The sequence below is a fragment of the Gadus morhua genome, chromosome 21 (assembly GCF_902167405.1).
Source record: "Gadus morhua chromosome 21, gadMor3.0, whole genome shotgun sequence".
NCBI lineage: Eukaryota > Metazoa > Chordata > Actinopteri > Gadiformes > Gadidae > Gadus > Gadus morhua.
This window is the reverse complement of record NC_044068.1, coordinates 1,312,705-1,327,948: the sequence shown is the minus strand read 5'-3', so window position 1 is coordinate 1,327,948 and position 15,244 is coordinate 1,312,705. Positions and strand designations below refer to the sequence as shown.

Genomic DNA, 15,244 nt, shown 5'->3' with positions numbered 1-15,244 from the left:
CCCTACCTGTCTGTGTCTCCATACACCACCCTCACCTGTCTGTGTCTCCGTACACCACCCTACCTGTCTGTGTCTCCGTACACCACCCTCACCTGTCTGTGTCTCCATACACCACCCTACCTGTCTGTGTCTCCGTACACCACCCTACCTGTCTGTGTCTCTGTACACCACCCTACCTGTCTGTGTCTCCGTACACCACCCGGGCGCCCCACTTCTTGGTGCTGTTCACCATCCTGATGGCGCCCTCCAGCGTCTCCCGGGCCTTGTGCACGATGCTGTCGCCCACCTGCACAGGAACAGGAAGTCAGCGTTAGAGGGTTAGCATCCTCTCTACTCACCCTCCACCTCTCTACTCACCCTCTACTCACCCTCCACCTCTCTACTCACCCTCCACCTCTCTACTGACCCTCCACCTCTCTACTCACCCTCTCTACTCACCCTCCACCTCACTACTCACCCTCCACCTCTCTACTCACCCTCCACCTCTCTACTCACCCTCCACCTCACTACTCACCCTCCACCTCTCTACTCACCCTCCACCTCTCTACTCACCCTCCACCTCTCCACTCACCCTCCACCTCTCCACTCACCCTCCACCTCTCCACTCACCCTCCACCTCACTACTCACCCTCCACCTCTCTACTCACCCTCCACCTCTCTACTCACCCTCCACCTCACTACTCACCCTCCACCTCTCTACTCACCCTCCACCTCTCTACTCACCCTCCACCTCTCTACTCACCCTCCACCTCACTACTCACCCTCCACCTCTCTACTCACCCTCCACCTCTCCACTCACCCTCCACCTCACTACTCACCCTCTACTCACCCTCCACCTCTCTACTCACCCTCCACCTCTCTACTCACCCTCTATTCACCCTCCAACTCACTACTCACCCTCCACCTCTCTACTCACCCTCCACCTCTCTACTCACCCTCCACCTCACTACTCACCCTCCACTCACCCTCCACCTCTCTACTCACCCTCCACCTCTCTACTCACCCTCCACCTCTCTACTCACCCTCCACCTCACTACTCACCCTCCACCTCTCTACTCACCCTCCACCTCTCTACTCACCCTCCACCTCTCTACTCACCCTCCACCTCACTACTCACCCTCCACCTCTCTACTCACCCTCCACCTCTCCACTCACCCTCCACCTCACTACTCACCCTCTACTCACCCTCCACCTCTCTACTCACCCTCCACCTCTCTACTCACCCTCTATTCACCCTCCACCTCTCTACTCACCCTCCACCTCTCTACTCACCCTCCACCTCTCTACTCACCCTCCACCTCTCTACTCACCCTCCACCTCTCTACTCACCCTCCACCTCTCCACTCACCCTCCACCTCTCCACTCACCCTCCACCTCTCTACTCACCCTCCACCTCTCTACTCACCCTCCACCTCACTACTCACCCTCCACCTCTCTACTCACCCTCCACCTCTCTACTCACCCTCCACCTCTCTACTCACCCTCCACCTCTCTACTCACCCTCCACCTCTCTACTCACCCTCCACCTCTCCACTCACCCTCCACCTCACCCTCCACCTCACTACTCACCCTCCACTCACCCTCCACCTCTCTACTCACCCTCTACTCACCCTCCACCTCTCTACTAACCCTCCACCGGTTTTGGTTTAGGGTTGGGGTCTGAGGCGTTAAGAGTTGGACTGTCAGGGTTGGGGTTTAGAGTTAGGGTTAGAGAGTGAGGGTTGGGGAGTCAGGGTTGGGGTTTAGAGTTAGGGTTAGAGAGTTAGGGTTAGAGAGTGAGGGTTGGGGTTGGGGGTCTGAGCGTTGGGGTTGGAGAGTGAGGGTCAGGGTTTAGGGTCAGGCTCAGAGCGTTGGGGCTGGAGGGTCATGATGGGGTTAGGTCACACCTCCACGTTGGGCATGCGTCCAGAGTAGCCGGCGGCCGTGTAGCCGAAGGTGACGTTGGCGATGAGCTTGAGGCCGAGCTGGCGTGCGTGCAGCAGGCGGAGCAGCGCCTTGTCCTGCTGGTACGTCTTCATGGAGCTCTTCACCATCAGACGGGTCTTCAGGATCTCCTCCAGCATGCTGGGCATCACGCCTTTACGCACCGCGGGCTGCAGCACCACACACACACACACACACACACACACACACACACACACACACACACACACACACACACACACACACACACACACACACACACACACACACACACACACACACACACACACACACACACGTTGGGTCACCAGGTCATTGATTGAGGTGACAGAGAGAGGGTGACGTCGTCAGAGACGCTGGTAGGGGTCACCTTAACGTAGACCACCCCGTTAGGGGAGATGGTGATGTCGTCCCTCAGCTGGTGGAGCAGGTCCACGGGGACTCTGAGAGACGTGCAGCCGAACTTAAACTCATCCGGCCTGGAACACACACACACACACACACACACGGTCATATCATATACATATATAAGGTTAGGGTTATATATTTGATCTATAAATAATACAATTTATAGATTTCATAGATATATAATAAGATGATGTATAAATGTGATCTAAAGGTGATTGGATGATGTATATATTTGATCTATATACAATAAATCAATCAAACAAATTGTCCCTAGTGGGATTAATAAAGTTGTATTGCATTATAATAAGATGTATATATTAGATAAATAAATATCTATGTAAGGTAATGTATATATTTGATCTAAACATATAGGATGTATAAACTTGATATATTTATAATAAGATAATATCCATTGGATCTACACATGACAAGGTGAACATCTTGATGCGTCCCTTGTCTCCGTCCCTGATAAGATGCGTCCCTCGTCTCCGTCCATGACGGTGTGCGTGTGTGTGTGGGCCTTACGTGCCCAGGCTGCCCACGGTGCCCAGGCAGGTGGAGTAGCAGTAGTTGTAGGGTTAGGGTTAGGGTTAGGGTGTGCGTGTTGGCCTTACGTGCCCAGGCTGCCCACGGCGCCCAGGCAGGTGGAGTAGCAGTAGTTGTAGGGTTAGGGTTAGGGTGTGCGTGTGGGCCTTACGTGCCCAGGCTGCCCACGGCGCCCAGGCAGGTGGAGTAGCAGTAGTTGTAGGGTTAGGGTTAGGGTGTGCGTGTGGGCCTTACGTGCCCAGGCTGCCCACGGTGCCCAGGCAGGTGGAGTAGCAGTAGTTGTAGGCGATGACGATGGAGGGGTACAGCGACTGGAAGTCCAGCACCAGCACACAGCTGCTGTAGAAGCGCGACTCGGGCTCCATGACCAGCGGGATGCACTGGGGAGCCCTCTGCTGCGCCCGCTGCTCCACGCTGGGCGACACCGCGATGTAGTTCAGCGGCTTGGCCAGCCGCAGCATCATGGACTCCACCCGGTACTGGAGGGGGAGGAGCCAGCGGGAACCAATCAGAGCCAACCCCCCGGTCGGTGAGCCTACTGACCGCTCACTACGAAGAGGGTGTGGACATAATGTCTTCCAATCAACTTGAGCCTCCTGTGGGACCAGTAGTCTCCACTGACTGGGTGACCCGTTCAGAAGCTGGATACTCAGTGTTTACACACAAACTGGGTGACCCGTTCAGAAGCTGGATACTTAGTGTTTACACACAAACTGGGTGACCCGTTCAGAAGCAGGATACTCAGTGTTTACACACAAACTGGGTGACCCGTTCAGAAGCTGGATACTCAGTGTTTACACACAAACTGGGTGACCCGTTTCCCACCCACCAACGTCCGCTATTTGTTCTTGAATATTGTACATTAAATGAACTTCACATTGAGGGCGGTCAGTTCTACATGACAACCCAGAGCCCCGCCTCCCCGGACCCAGAGCACGGTGGGCTGTGATTGGCTGGTCCCAGCAGGGAGGGCTGTGATTGGCCGGTACCTGTGAGCCGCGGGTCAGGACGTGGTAGAACTGGATGCCGAAGACGCGGGCGAGCTCGCTGGTGCGCCCCACGATGTCCTGCTGCTGCAGCAGCTGCATGCTGCCCCTCAGACGGCTCACGTAGTGGTCCACCACCTTCCACCTGACAGGAAGTGGGAGGGGACACACAGGAAGCAGAGGCCGTCATACAGTAGGCAGACACACAGGAAGCACACAGGAAACAGACACACAGGAAAAACACACACACAGGAATACACACAGGAAGCAATCATACAGGAAACAGACACACAGGAAGTAGAGGCAGTCATACAGTAGGCAGACACACAGGAAGCAAACATACAGGAAGCAGACACACAGGAAGTAGCAGACACACATGCAGCAGACATACAGGCAGCAGACACACAGGAAGTAGCAGACACACAGGAAGAAGAAATACAGAAAGTAAAACATACAAAAGGAATATTAGAAATACAGGAAGAAGACATACAGGAAGTGCAGCACAGACAGGAAGCAGACACACAGGGATACGATGAGTACTGGAGCAGTACGGTGAAGCTACACTAGACATGTGAGGATGTGGCTGTTGAGTGGCTGCTGCTCCGGGACCCACCTGTAGAGGTCAGTGTGGTGGTCGAACCAGTCGGACAGCGTGCGGCCGCTGTAGAGCGGGAACCGCTGGTGGAGGACGTGGAACGCCACGTTCTCAAAGCTGTAGCTGTTCAGAGTCACCTGCAAACAGAAGTCCCAACATATAGTTATAATCCATACACAGCATATAACTATCTCTCTCTGTGTGTGTGTGTGTGTGTGTGTGTGTGTGTGTGTGTGTGTGTGTGTGTGTGTGTGTGTGTGTGTGTGTGTGTGTGTGTGTGTGTGTGTGTGTGTGTGTGTGTGTGTGTGTGTGTATAACATAGGTAGGTAAAGGTAGGTCGAGTTATTTTAGAGTAATGAATTAAAGTCCAACTCTACTGTTTGCTTAAGGAGCGGTGTGTCTGATCAAGGCATGGTTCCAGGGGGTCAGGGTTCAAGGCTAAGGGTAAGGGCCAGTGTTAAGGGTTAGGGTTAGGGTGTGAACCTCGTCGGCATGATCCTCCACAGGTTAAGGGTAAAGGTTAGGGTTAAGGTACCTCAGTCTTCATGATCCTCCACAGGTTAAGGGTAAAGGTTAGGGTTAAGGTAACTCAGTCTTCATGATCCTCCACAGGTTGAGGGTAAAGGTTAGGGTTAAGGGTTAAGGTACCTCAGTCTTCATGATCCTCCACAGGTTGAGGGTAAAGGTTAGGGTTAAGGGTTAGGGTTAAGGTACCTCAGTCTTCATGATCCTCCACAGGTTGAGGGTAAAGGTTAGGGTTAAGGGTTAGGGTTAAGGTACCTCAGTCTTGATGATCCTCCACAGGTTGAGGGTAAAGGTTAGGGTTAAGGGTTAGGGTTAAGGTACCTCAGTCTTCATGATCCTCCACAGGTTGAGGGTAATGCGTCCGATGATGTTGATCTCCGACATGGTGTCGGCCCCGTATTCGTCACGGGCCGCATGGAAGCGGTTCTCCTTACTGTCACCTGGAGACAGAAAGACAGATAGAGGCTGACACACCTGTACCATAACATCTATATCCAACCCCTAGAACGGACACACCTGTACCATAACATCTATATCCAACCCCTAGAACGGACACACCTGTACCATAACATCTATATCCAACCCCTAGAACGGACACACCTGTACCATAACATCTATATCCAACCCCTAGAACTGACACCTGTACCATAACATCTATATCCAACCCCTAGAACGGACACACCTGTACCATAACATCTATATCCAACCCCTAGAATGGACACACCTGTACCATAACATCTATATCCAACCCCTAGAACGGACACACCTGTACCATAACATCTATATCCAACCCCTAGAACGGACACACCTGTACCATAACATCTATATCCAACCCCTAGAACGGACACATGTACGGCTTAATACCTGTACCCCAACACCTGTACCCCAACACCTCTACCCCAACACCTGTACCCCGACACCTGTACCCTAACACCTGTACCCCAACACCTGTACCCCAACACCTGTACCCCAACACCTGTACCCCAACACCTGTACCCCAACACCTGTACCCCAACACCTGTACCCCAACACCTGTACCCCAACACCTGTACCCCAACACCTCTACCCCAACACCTGTACCCCGACACCTGTACCCTAACACCTGTACCCCAACACCTGTACCCCAACACCTGTACCCCAACACACCCATGGCGAGGTAGGGGTTCTCTCACCAGGGATGCGGGACAGCCTCTGGCAGAGGTCCTTCCCCAGGGCCGACGCCCTCTGCAGCAGGTACCCCCACGAACGCATCTGCACCTCGTAGCCAATCAGGATGTCTGGGTCGAACCTGACAGGGACAGGAAACGCCGTATAAGGAGAGCAGTCAAGAACCCAAAACCTTCAGGACCGATTAAACACAAGGCATCAGGCGACAACACACACACACACACACACACACACACACACACACACACACACACACACACACACACACACACACACACACACACACACACACACACACACACACACACACACACACACACACCTCCCAGGTACCATCAACCCACCTCCTCACTAACAGCAGCAGCTCGTCCAGAAGCTTCTTCTCGTCGGCGGCGTAGGTAACCGGCAGGCCTGTGACGCCCGATCGGACCAGCAGGGGGGCCTTCCTCTGGCGTTCTGGGGACACACGGGACACTGAACATATCTACCCATCTACAGACAGTATGTATGGATATATCATCATGGGCACGCTCACATGGGTCAGTGTGTGTTCTCACCTGGGTCGATGGAGCCTGTATTAACTCTGTATATCTATACGTTATCTACGTCTGTGTGTTCATCCTCAGTGTCCCCTGTATTAACTCTGTATATCTAAATGTTATCTACGTCTGTGTGTACATCCTCAGTGTCCCCTGTATTAACTCTGTATATCTAAATGTTATCTACGTCTGTGTGTACATCCTCAGTGTCCCCTGTATTAACTCTGTATATCTAAATGTTATCTACGTCTGTGTGTACATCCTCAGTGTCCCCTGTATTAACTCTGTATATCTATATGTTATCCTCGTCTGTGTGTACATCCTCACCCGTGTCCTCCGCCACCACGATGGCGCCGGTCAGCTGGTGGGCGGCGGCGCCCGGCAGGGGGGCGTCGCTATGGAAACAGTAGAAGAGGGCGCAGATGGGGTCGAACTCAGGGTCCGCCTCCAGGTCCCGGCGGGACCGGGCGTGGACCTCCAGGCCCATGAGGGTCAGGTACTGGACCTGCAGCACAACCACCACAACTAGTCTCAGTAACCAGTATAACTAGTCTCAGTAACCAGTTCAACTAGATTCAGTAACCAGTTCAACTAGTCTCAGTGACCAGCGGAACTAGTCTCACTAACCAGCTAACCAGTATAACTAGTCTCACTGACCAGTGGACCTCCAGGCCCATGAGGGTCAGGTACTGGACCTGCAGCGCAACCACAACAACTAGTCTCACTAACCAGCTAACCAGTTCAACTAGTCTCAGTAACCAGTTAAACTAGTCTCACTAACCAGTATAACTAGTCTCATTTACCAGCTAACCAGTATAACTAGTCTCGCTAACCAGTATAACTAGTCTCGCTAACCAGTATAACTAGTCTCGCTAACCAGTATAAATATTATCACAAAACAGTTGAACTTGTCTCACACGCCAGTAGAACGATCATGTAGGACTCGTCAAACTAACCAGTGGAACCAGCCACAAACGGTATGTCTCTAAGACGTATAAGTATAGTGAGTGAGTGAAGGAGTGAAGGAGTGAAGGAGTGAGTGAGTGAGTGAGTGAGTGAGTGAGTGAGTGAGTGAGTGAGTGAGTGAGTGAGTGAGTGAGTGAGTGAGGTCACCTCATGCAGAGCCTTGGCCTCCTGGAGGTTCTGCATGCTGACTTTGAAGCCGTAGGAGTTGGAGAAGCTGGGCCCTTCGATACCAGAGGTCTCCTTCTGGTCCGGCTGCTGGGGCTCAGCCAGGGCCGCAAACTGGTTCTGTTACACCAGTATACCATCAGTACACACCCCAACACCTGGACTATATACCATCAGTACCCCAACACCTGGACTATATACCATCAGTACACACCCCAACACCTGGACTATATACCATCAGTACCCCAACACCTGGACTATATACCATCAGTACCCCAACACCTGGACTATATACCATCAGTACACACCCCAACACCTGGACTATATACCATCAGTACCCCAACACCTGGACTATATACCATCAGTACCCCAACACCTGGACTATATACCACCAGTACCCCAACACCTGGACTTTATACCATCAGTACCCCAACACCTGGACTATATACCATCAGTACCCCAACACCTGGACTATATACCATCAGTACCCCAACACCTGGACTATATACCATCAGTACCCCAACACCTGGACTATATACCATCAGTACCCCAACACCTGGACTATATACCATCAGTACCCCAACACCTGGACTATATACCATCAGTACACACCCCAACACCTGGACTATATACCATCAGTACCCCAACACCTGGACTATATACCATCAGTACCCCAACACCTGGACTATATACCATCAGTACACACCCCAACACCTGGACTATATACCATCAGTACCCCAACACCTGGACTATATACCATCAGTACCCCAACACCTGGACTATATACCATCAGTACACACCCCAACACCTGGACTATATACCATCAGTACCCCAACACCTGGACTATATACCATCAGTACCCCAACACCTGGACTATATACCATCAGTACCCCAACACCTGGACTATATACCATCAGTACCCCAACACCTGGACTATATACCATCAGTACCCCAACACCTGGACTATATACCATCAGTACCCCAACACCTGGACCATATACCATCAGTACCCCAACACCTGGACTATATACCACCAGTACCCCAACACCTGGACTATATACCATCAGTACCCCAACACCTGGACTATATACCATCAGTACCCCAACACCTGGACTATATACCATCAGTACCCCAACACCTGGACTATATACCATCAGTACCCCAACACCTGGACTATATACCATCAGTACCCCAACACCTGGACTATATACCATCAGTACACACATCAGTGTTCACCACTACATACCAACCACATACTATATACCATCAGACCATCAAACCATCAGAACACACATACTATATATACAATCAGTATACATATTTTATATACCATCAGTATACACACTATATATCATCAGACCATCACAACACACAAATACCAAAGTGTACTAAAACACCTGTAGTATATACCATCAGTGCAGACTAGTACTATATACCATCAGTGCAGACTAGTACTATATACCATCAGGGCAGACTAGTACTATATACCATCAGGGCAGACTAGTACTATATACCACTAGTAGGGAGCAGGAGGGTCAGAGGTCAGCTGACCTTAATTTGGGTGGTCAGCAACACCCTCCTCAATGGCTCTGCTTGGCCACGCCTCCGTCGCAGCGGATTGGACAGTTCCTCTGAAACAGGGAGGGGCAGAACATGAACTCATTAGCTCAAAGCGCTGTACAGTATTGCCTCACATTCACCCATTCATCACACATCCACACACCGACGGCGTTGTCAGCCACGCAGGGCGACAGCCGGCTGGTCAGGGGCAGTCAGGGTGAGGCGTCTCGCTCAGGGACACCTCCACCCTCCGCTAGGAGGAGCCGGGGATCGAACCGGCGACCTCCCGGTGACCAGCCGACGGCCCCACCCTCTGAGCCACACGCCGCCATAACCGGACTCATGAGGTCGTACCGTCAGCCAGGGGCGTGCTGCACACCAGCTCCCCCCGGCGCCTCCCCCCGCGCCTCCTCACTACGGGGGTGCTGTGGAGGGAGGGGGGGGGGGTCCTCCCGGCCTCCTGCCTCCCCCGGGGGACGGGAGACGGACTGAGGGGCGCGCTGCAGCCCTCCGGGGAGACACTCAGCCTGCTGCCGTCCTCCCACTCCTCCTCCTCCTCCTCCTCCTCCCCCTCCTCCTCCTGGGGGGCTGCGGGGGGCTGGCAGGGGTCCTGCCAGGGGGGGAGGTCGGGGGACTCTGGGGAGCCCTGGGGTCCTCCTCCCCCCTCCTGGGCGGGGCCCTCTCCCTGGGCGGGGTCCTGTGTCTGCGGGGCCCCCGGGCTGGGCGGGGCCGGGCCCCGGACCAGGAGCTTCGGGGGGGTCCTCCGGCTCCTGGGGGCCCCGGTGGGGGCCCTCTCCGAGGCCTCCCCCCCCCTCGCTCCCTGCAGGCGCTGGTACTGCCGCCGGGCCTCCAGCCACAGGCGGACCGAGGCAAGGCTGGGGGCCGTCCGGCACGGCAGCAGCACCGTCTTGCGGTCCCCCGCGGCCTCGGGCCAGGGCCCGGGGGGGGCGGGGGGCGCCTGGGGGTGGGGTGCGGAGGGGGTGCGGGTCATGGCGGAGAAGGCGGTCTTCCAGAAGGCGAGCCCCTCCTGGGAGAGCTCCCCCGTGGCCTCTGGGAGGTCCCGGGCCAGGGTGGTGCCCACCTCCAGCCGCCGGCCCCCCACCTCCCTGGGGACGAGGTACAGACGACACAGAGAGAGAGAGGAGACACACAGGCACTACGTCAGCAGAGTGGGGTACAGAACACACTCAGAGAGAGAGGAGACACACAGGCACTACGTCAGCAGAGTGGGGTACAGAACACACTCAGAGAGAGAGGAGACACACAGGCACTACGTCAGCAGAGTGGGGTACAGAACACACTCAGAGAGAGAGAGGAGACACACAGGCACCTCATCAGCAGAGTGGGGTACAGAACACACTCAGAGAGAGAGGAGACACACAGGCACCTCATCAGCAGAGTGGGGTATAGAACACACTCAGAGAGGAGACACACAGGCACCTCATCAGCAGAGTGGGGTATAGAACGCACTCAGAGAGGAGACACACAGGCACCTCATCAGCAGAGTGGGGTATAGAACACACTCAGAGAGGAGACACACAGGCACTACGTCAGCAGAGTGGGGTACAGAACACACTCAGAGAGAGAGGAGACACACAGGCACCTCATCAGCAGAGTGGGGTACAGAACACACTCAGAGAGAGAGGAGACACACAGGCACCTCATCAGCAGAGTGGGGTATAGAACACACTCAGAGAGAGAGGAGACACACAGGCACCTCATCAGCAGAGTGGGGTATAGAACACACTCAGAGAGAGAGGAGACACACAGGCACCTCATCAGCAGAGTGGGGTATAGAACACACTCAGAGAGGAGACACACAGGCACCTCATCAGCAGAGTGGGGTATAGAACACACTCAGAGAGGAGACACACAGGCACTACGTCAGCAGAGTGGGGTATAGAACACACTCAGAGAGGAGACACACAGGCACCTCATCAGCAGAGTGGGGTATAGAACACACTCAGAGAGAGGAGACACACAGGCACTACGTCAGCAGAGTGGGGTATAGAACACACTCAGAGAGAGAGGAGACACACAGGCACTACGGCAGCAGAGTGGGGCTGGACCCTGGGGTCTGTGGTCATGAGGAATGGGCAGTAGAGGAGCTATGATGTAACTGCTCATTATGGAAGATATCAAAAGCAGCAAACAGTGGACACATGCCTAAATGGCATAATACACTAAACAATATATAAAACATTAAGGGTGACCTCAACATCTCGTTTTAGGTTTAATGTAATGATGCATATTCCGTTTTTGGTGACAGATCCTGGTGGGGTTAGCATAACTTTATAAATGTTGATACATGTTTCAGGTGCAGCAGGTAGGATTTGTAAAAAGGTTGAAGTCAGACGTCAGAAGAGCAGAAGAGAGCAACATTTTGATCGGATCTTTGATAGCTAAATGTTAATAGTAAGTCTAGAGTAGCTCTTGAATCTTACCTACAGCACCTTTAACAGCTACATGTTAGTCTAGAGCAGCTGGTCAATCCCACCCACTGCACCTTTAATAGCTACATGTTAATAGTAACCCGTCTAGAGCAGCTGTTCGATCCCCCCACTGCGCCTTTAACGGCGGTGTGCCAACAGTCCAGCGGGGGTCTTACATGGTTGTGGCGGGGGCGTCGGCGGGGTCGCTGCAGAAGGGTTCCTTGAAGGCGGTCTCCGTCAGCTGCAGGTCCAGCAGGGAGCTGAGGACCTCGTCCCGGCTGGGCGGGGACATCAGGGGCTTGAGGACGTGGGCCCCGCCCCCGGCGCCCCGGAGCCGGCCCTGGGAGCTGACGGAGCACGGCGAGCTGCCGGGGGTGGTGGTGGTCAGGGCGTCGCCCGCCTCCGGCAGGTCCCCGGGGGGCGAGCTCTCGCCGTCCGCGAAGGAGGCGGAGGTCAGGGCCCGGGGCTGAAACGGCTCCAGGGAGGACAGGAGGAACTCTTTACGGTCGCACTGGAAGTCCTGGAAGGGGCTGAGGCCGCGGCCCTTCCCCCCGGACGAGCCCCACTCTCTCCCGGACAGCTGGTTGGATACGGTGTCCCCGTTCTCCGAGGTCTCGAAGAGGTCAGGGCTCTTTCGCTCCTCCCTCTGCCAATGGGACGCCTCCGCTGGCTCCTCCCCCGAGGACGAGAGCCTCAGGTTCAGAGCGGGCACGCCCTCCAGGCTGACGTCGCTGAGGAACTTCACCGGAAGGTTCTTGTCACCGAGCACAAAATGGCTGCCGCTGTAGGGGCTGGAGAACTCGGCCTGGTCGATGGCGTTGATGTCAAAGTTGTAGTTGTGGGGAACGTCCGGAGACATGCTGTCCTCGATCAAGTGGCAACTGTCCAGCCCCGGGTCGGACAGGAAGACGGGGCTGTCGTCGGACACGTCGGCCTCCTGCTTCACGGGGAGCTGTGGCTGGCTGCCTCCCTTGGCCTTGCCGTTCCTGGGTCTCTTGCGCGTGGTGGGCTGAGGGTTCTTGGACTTGGTGGAGGCAGCCCTCCTTGATCTCTGGGGCCTGGTGGGGGGGTCTGTAGGGGCTGCTGCAGCAGGACCTGTGGAGCTCTGCACCCCCACCGTCTGCAGAGGAAGGGCCTGGGCCCGCTGCCTCTTCTGGAGCAGCTTCTTCAGGACCTCCAGCCCGGACGGGGTCTCCGACAGCGTGGGTATCTGCCCGTTCCTGGAGGCAGGGGATTGTGGGGGGTTTTCTGCTGGAGTGTGAGCCTTACGGCCTTCCTGTGAAGGTTCAGGTAGAGGCGTCACCCGGGGAGTCGTGCATGTCACAGGATCAGCCTCTGCCTTAACCGCAGCCGCCGGGCTGGACCTCTGGAGCCCCGGTGCCTCCCCCTGGTTGACCTCCATGATGGACGTCTCTAGGTCCTCAGCCTTGGGGTCGTCGAGGAGCCTGGGGGAGCCTGGAGCCGGCAGGCGGTGGGAGCAGGCCTGGCTGGCTGTGCCGAGAGGCTGCTGAGAGGAAGGGACCCCCTGGGAGGACGTCTCCGCCGGGTGCTGCTCATCGTCGGAGAAGAGGAGCTGGGAGGTCTCACAGTCTTTGGGATCTTGACCTTTCTTTTTCGGTGCTTTTCTGGCTCTCGTACGAGTTGTTGAACCGCTGTTGTCTGCAGTTTCTTCGTCTCCTCCAGCCGCTTTCCTCCTCCTCCTCCTCAAGGTCAGGCTGGTCGCTGGTCTCGTCCTTTCGGTTGTGGCTTGGCCCCCTTCCCCTTCGGGGGGCGTACTAGCAGCACTGGCAACTCTTCGCTTAGCTTTCGGGGACTTCTTAGGTTTAGCACTTTGAGTACGGCAGAGCGTCTGAGACCGTCGCGGCTCAGCCGGTAGGTCTGGAGGAGCCCAACTGAGACAAGGGTCACTGAGGGGGTTGATCAGCTGACCTGAGGGTCCTGTATCCATCAGAGGGTCGCTAGGCGACCAGCAGCGAGGGGGGGTAGAGTCCGCCGGGCTGGCGCACCTCTCGGATAGGTAGCCGAGTTCCAGCATCACGTCGTTGTACTCTAAGTCGTGGTCGTCCGCCTGCTCGGCGTAGCAGGGGTTTGGCGGGACCAGGGAAGGCCTCGGGACCCTACCTCTGTTCACCCGTCCCCCCGGTCTGCCTCCAGGCCTGACTGGAGGTCTGGGGGAGCTGCTGCCCGTCTTCTTGGCTGTACCAGCGGCCTTGGCCTTTCGTCTGGGTTGTTTCTTGGCCTTTGGCTCCGACATGGGAAACTTGATAGCGGAGGATTCCGGTACCTTGGGCCAGAACTGTTTCAGAGGGGCTAGTTTGCTGTACTGCTCCAGTTTGTCCGAGGTCAACAAGACCACCGGTTCGGCAACGCTCACCTTCGCCATCTTCACCAGCATGTTCTTCTGTCCCTTGAAGCGGTTGATGATGATGTACTTGATGATGATCGGAGGTTCCTTCTTGCGGCGTTTCTGGTTCTTGGGCTCCGGAGCGCTCACCTCAGGTTGCTCCTTAACGGAGACGGCGTTCTTGAGTCCAGGTGCTCCTGTTGGCTCTCCGTCCTCGCTGTCCAGGCTCTTTTTGCGTTTGGTTCTCAACGTGTACTTGCTGTTGATCATCCCTGAGGGTTTGGTGACTGAGGACGGAGGCTCTCCCAGGGGTGAAGGCTTCTCCTCCAGGGTGGACAGAGCCAGATCAGACACAATAGCATCAGTGAAGGGGTTAGGGGCGGGGGACGGCGACAGAGTGTCCTTACATTCATCTACGTGCCGTTCTTCAACAACCAGCTCCTCCTTAATGGTTGGCACTACCCCTGGCGCATCTTGGACGGGCTCTGGCAGGGTTTCTGTGAAGAGACTACCCTTGGTGTCGGTCATTTCTGTGTCTGTGCTCAATGGCAGAGTGTTGGTGAATTGGCTTCCGGTGAGGCTATTGGAGGAATGCTGCTCAGGGCTTTCCACTGCATTCGCCTTGCTCCTCTGGGCTGGAGATCCAGACCTTCGCTTGCTCAGCTTCAGTCTGGACCGGCGGGGTACCGGCAGCTCCACCTCCTCAGCCTCCCCTGGTTTGGGGGTGCCCGCCTTCTTCCGGGTCAGACAGTTGGAGAGGATGACACTGGGGAAGAACTTGTAGTGGGCTTCCTGCTGGGCCACCATGGTCCTCTTGTTGTCCTGGTAATCCTCGTACCTTATCTTGAGTTCCCCGACATCTCCTTCTTCCTCCTCCTCCACCTCTATCTCCTCCTCCTCCTCCTCGTCCTCGTCCTCACCGATCTGGTGGATCCTGTCGTCTTGGCGTTCCTCCTCCCGGTGGGAGGTCCTCAGGCTGGAGCTGCTGCAGTCCTTGTGACTGATCTCCACCTCAGTCTTCCCCGAGACCTTCCGCAGCTCCGAGTAGCACAGCGAGAAGGTCCTGTGGTTCTGCAGGATGGAGAGAC

At 55.3% G+C, this 15,244-nt stretch overlaps 1 protein-coding gene across 1 annotated transcript in view; it reads right to left on the bottom strand.

Moving 5' to 3' along the window:
• Window positions 1-15,244, bottom strand: part of rev3l (REV3 like, DNA directed polymerase zeta catalytic subunit) — a 36,632-nt gene that overhangs the window by 6,106 nt on the left and 15,282 nt on the right. The window contains exons 13-26 of the mRNA XM_030345256.1: window positions 11,989-15,244; window positions 9,735-10,486; window positions 9,372-9,451; window positions 7,803-7,940; window positions 7,017-7,194; window positions 6,495-6,606; window positions 6,156-6,271; window positions 5,305-5,423; window positions 4,477-4,595; window positions 3,867-4,008; window positions 3,112-3,356; window positions 2,294-2,402; window positions 1,887-2,093; window positions 177-286 (exon numbers count right to left, since the gene is read on the bottom strand). The exon at window positions 11,989-15,244 is cut by the window's right edge and continues 438 nt beyond it. Of these exons, the coding sequence (XP_030201116.1) occupies window positions 177-286; window positions 1,887-2,093; window positions 2,294-2,402; window positions 3,112-3,356; window positions 3,867-4,008; window positions 4,477-4,595; window positions 5,305-5,423; window positions 6,156-6,271; window positions 6,495-6,606; window positions 7,017-7,194; window positions 7,803-7,940; window positions 9,372-9,451; window positions 9,735-10,486; window positions 11,989-15,244 (5,683 nt within the window). The remainder of the gene's footprint in view (window positions 1-176; window positions 287-1,886; window positions 2,094-2,293; window positions 2,403-3,111; window positions 3,357-3,866; window positions 4,009-4,476; window positions 4,596-5,304; window positions 5,424-6,155; window positions 6,272-6,494; window positions 6,607-7,016; window positions 7,195-7,802; window positions 7,941-9,371; window positions 9,452-9,734; window positions 10,487-11,988) is intronic.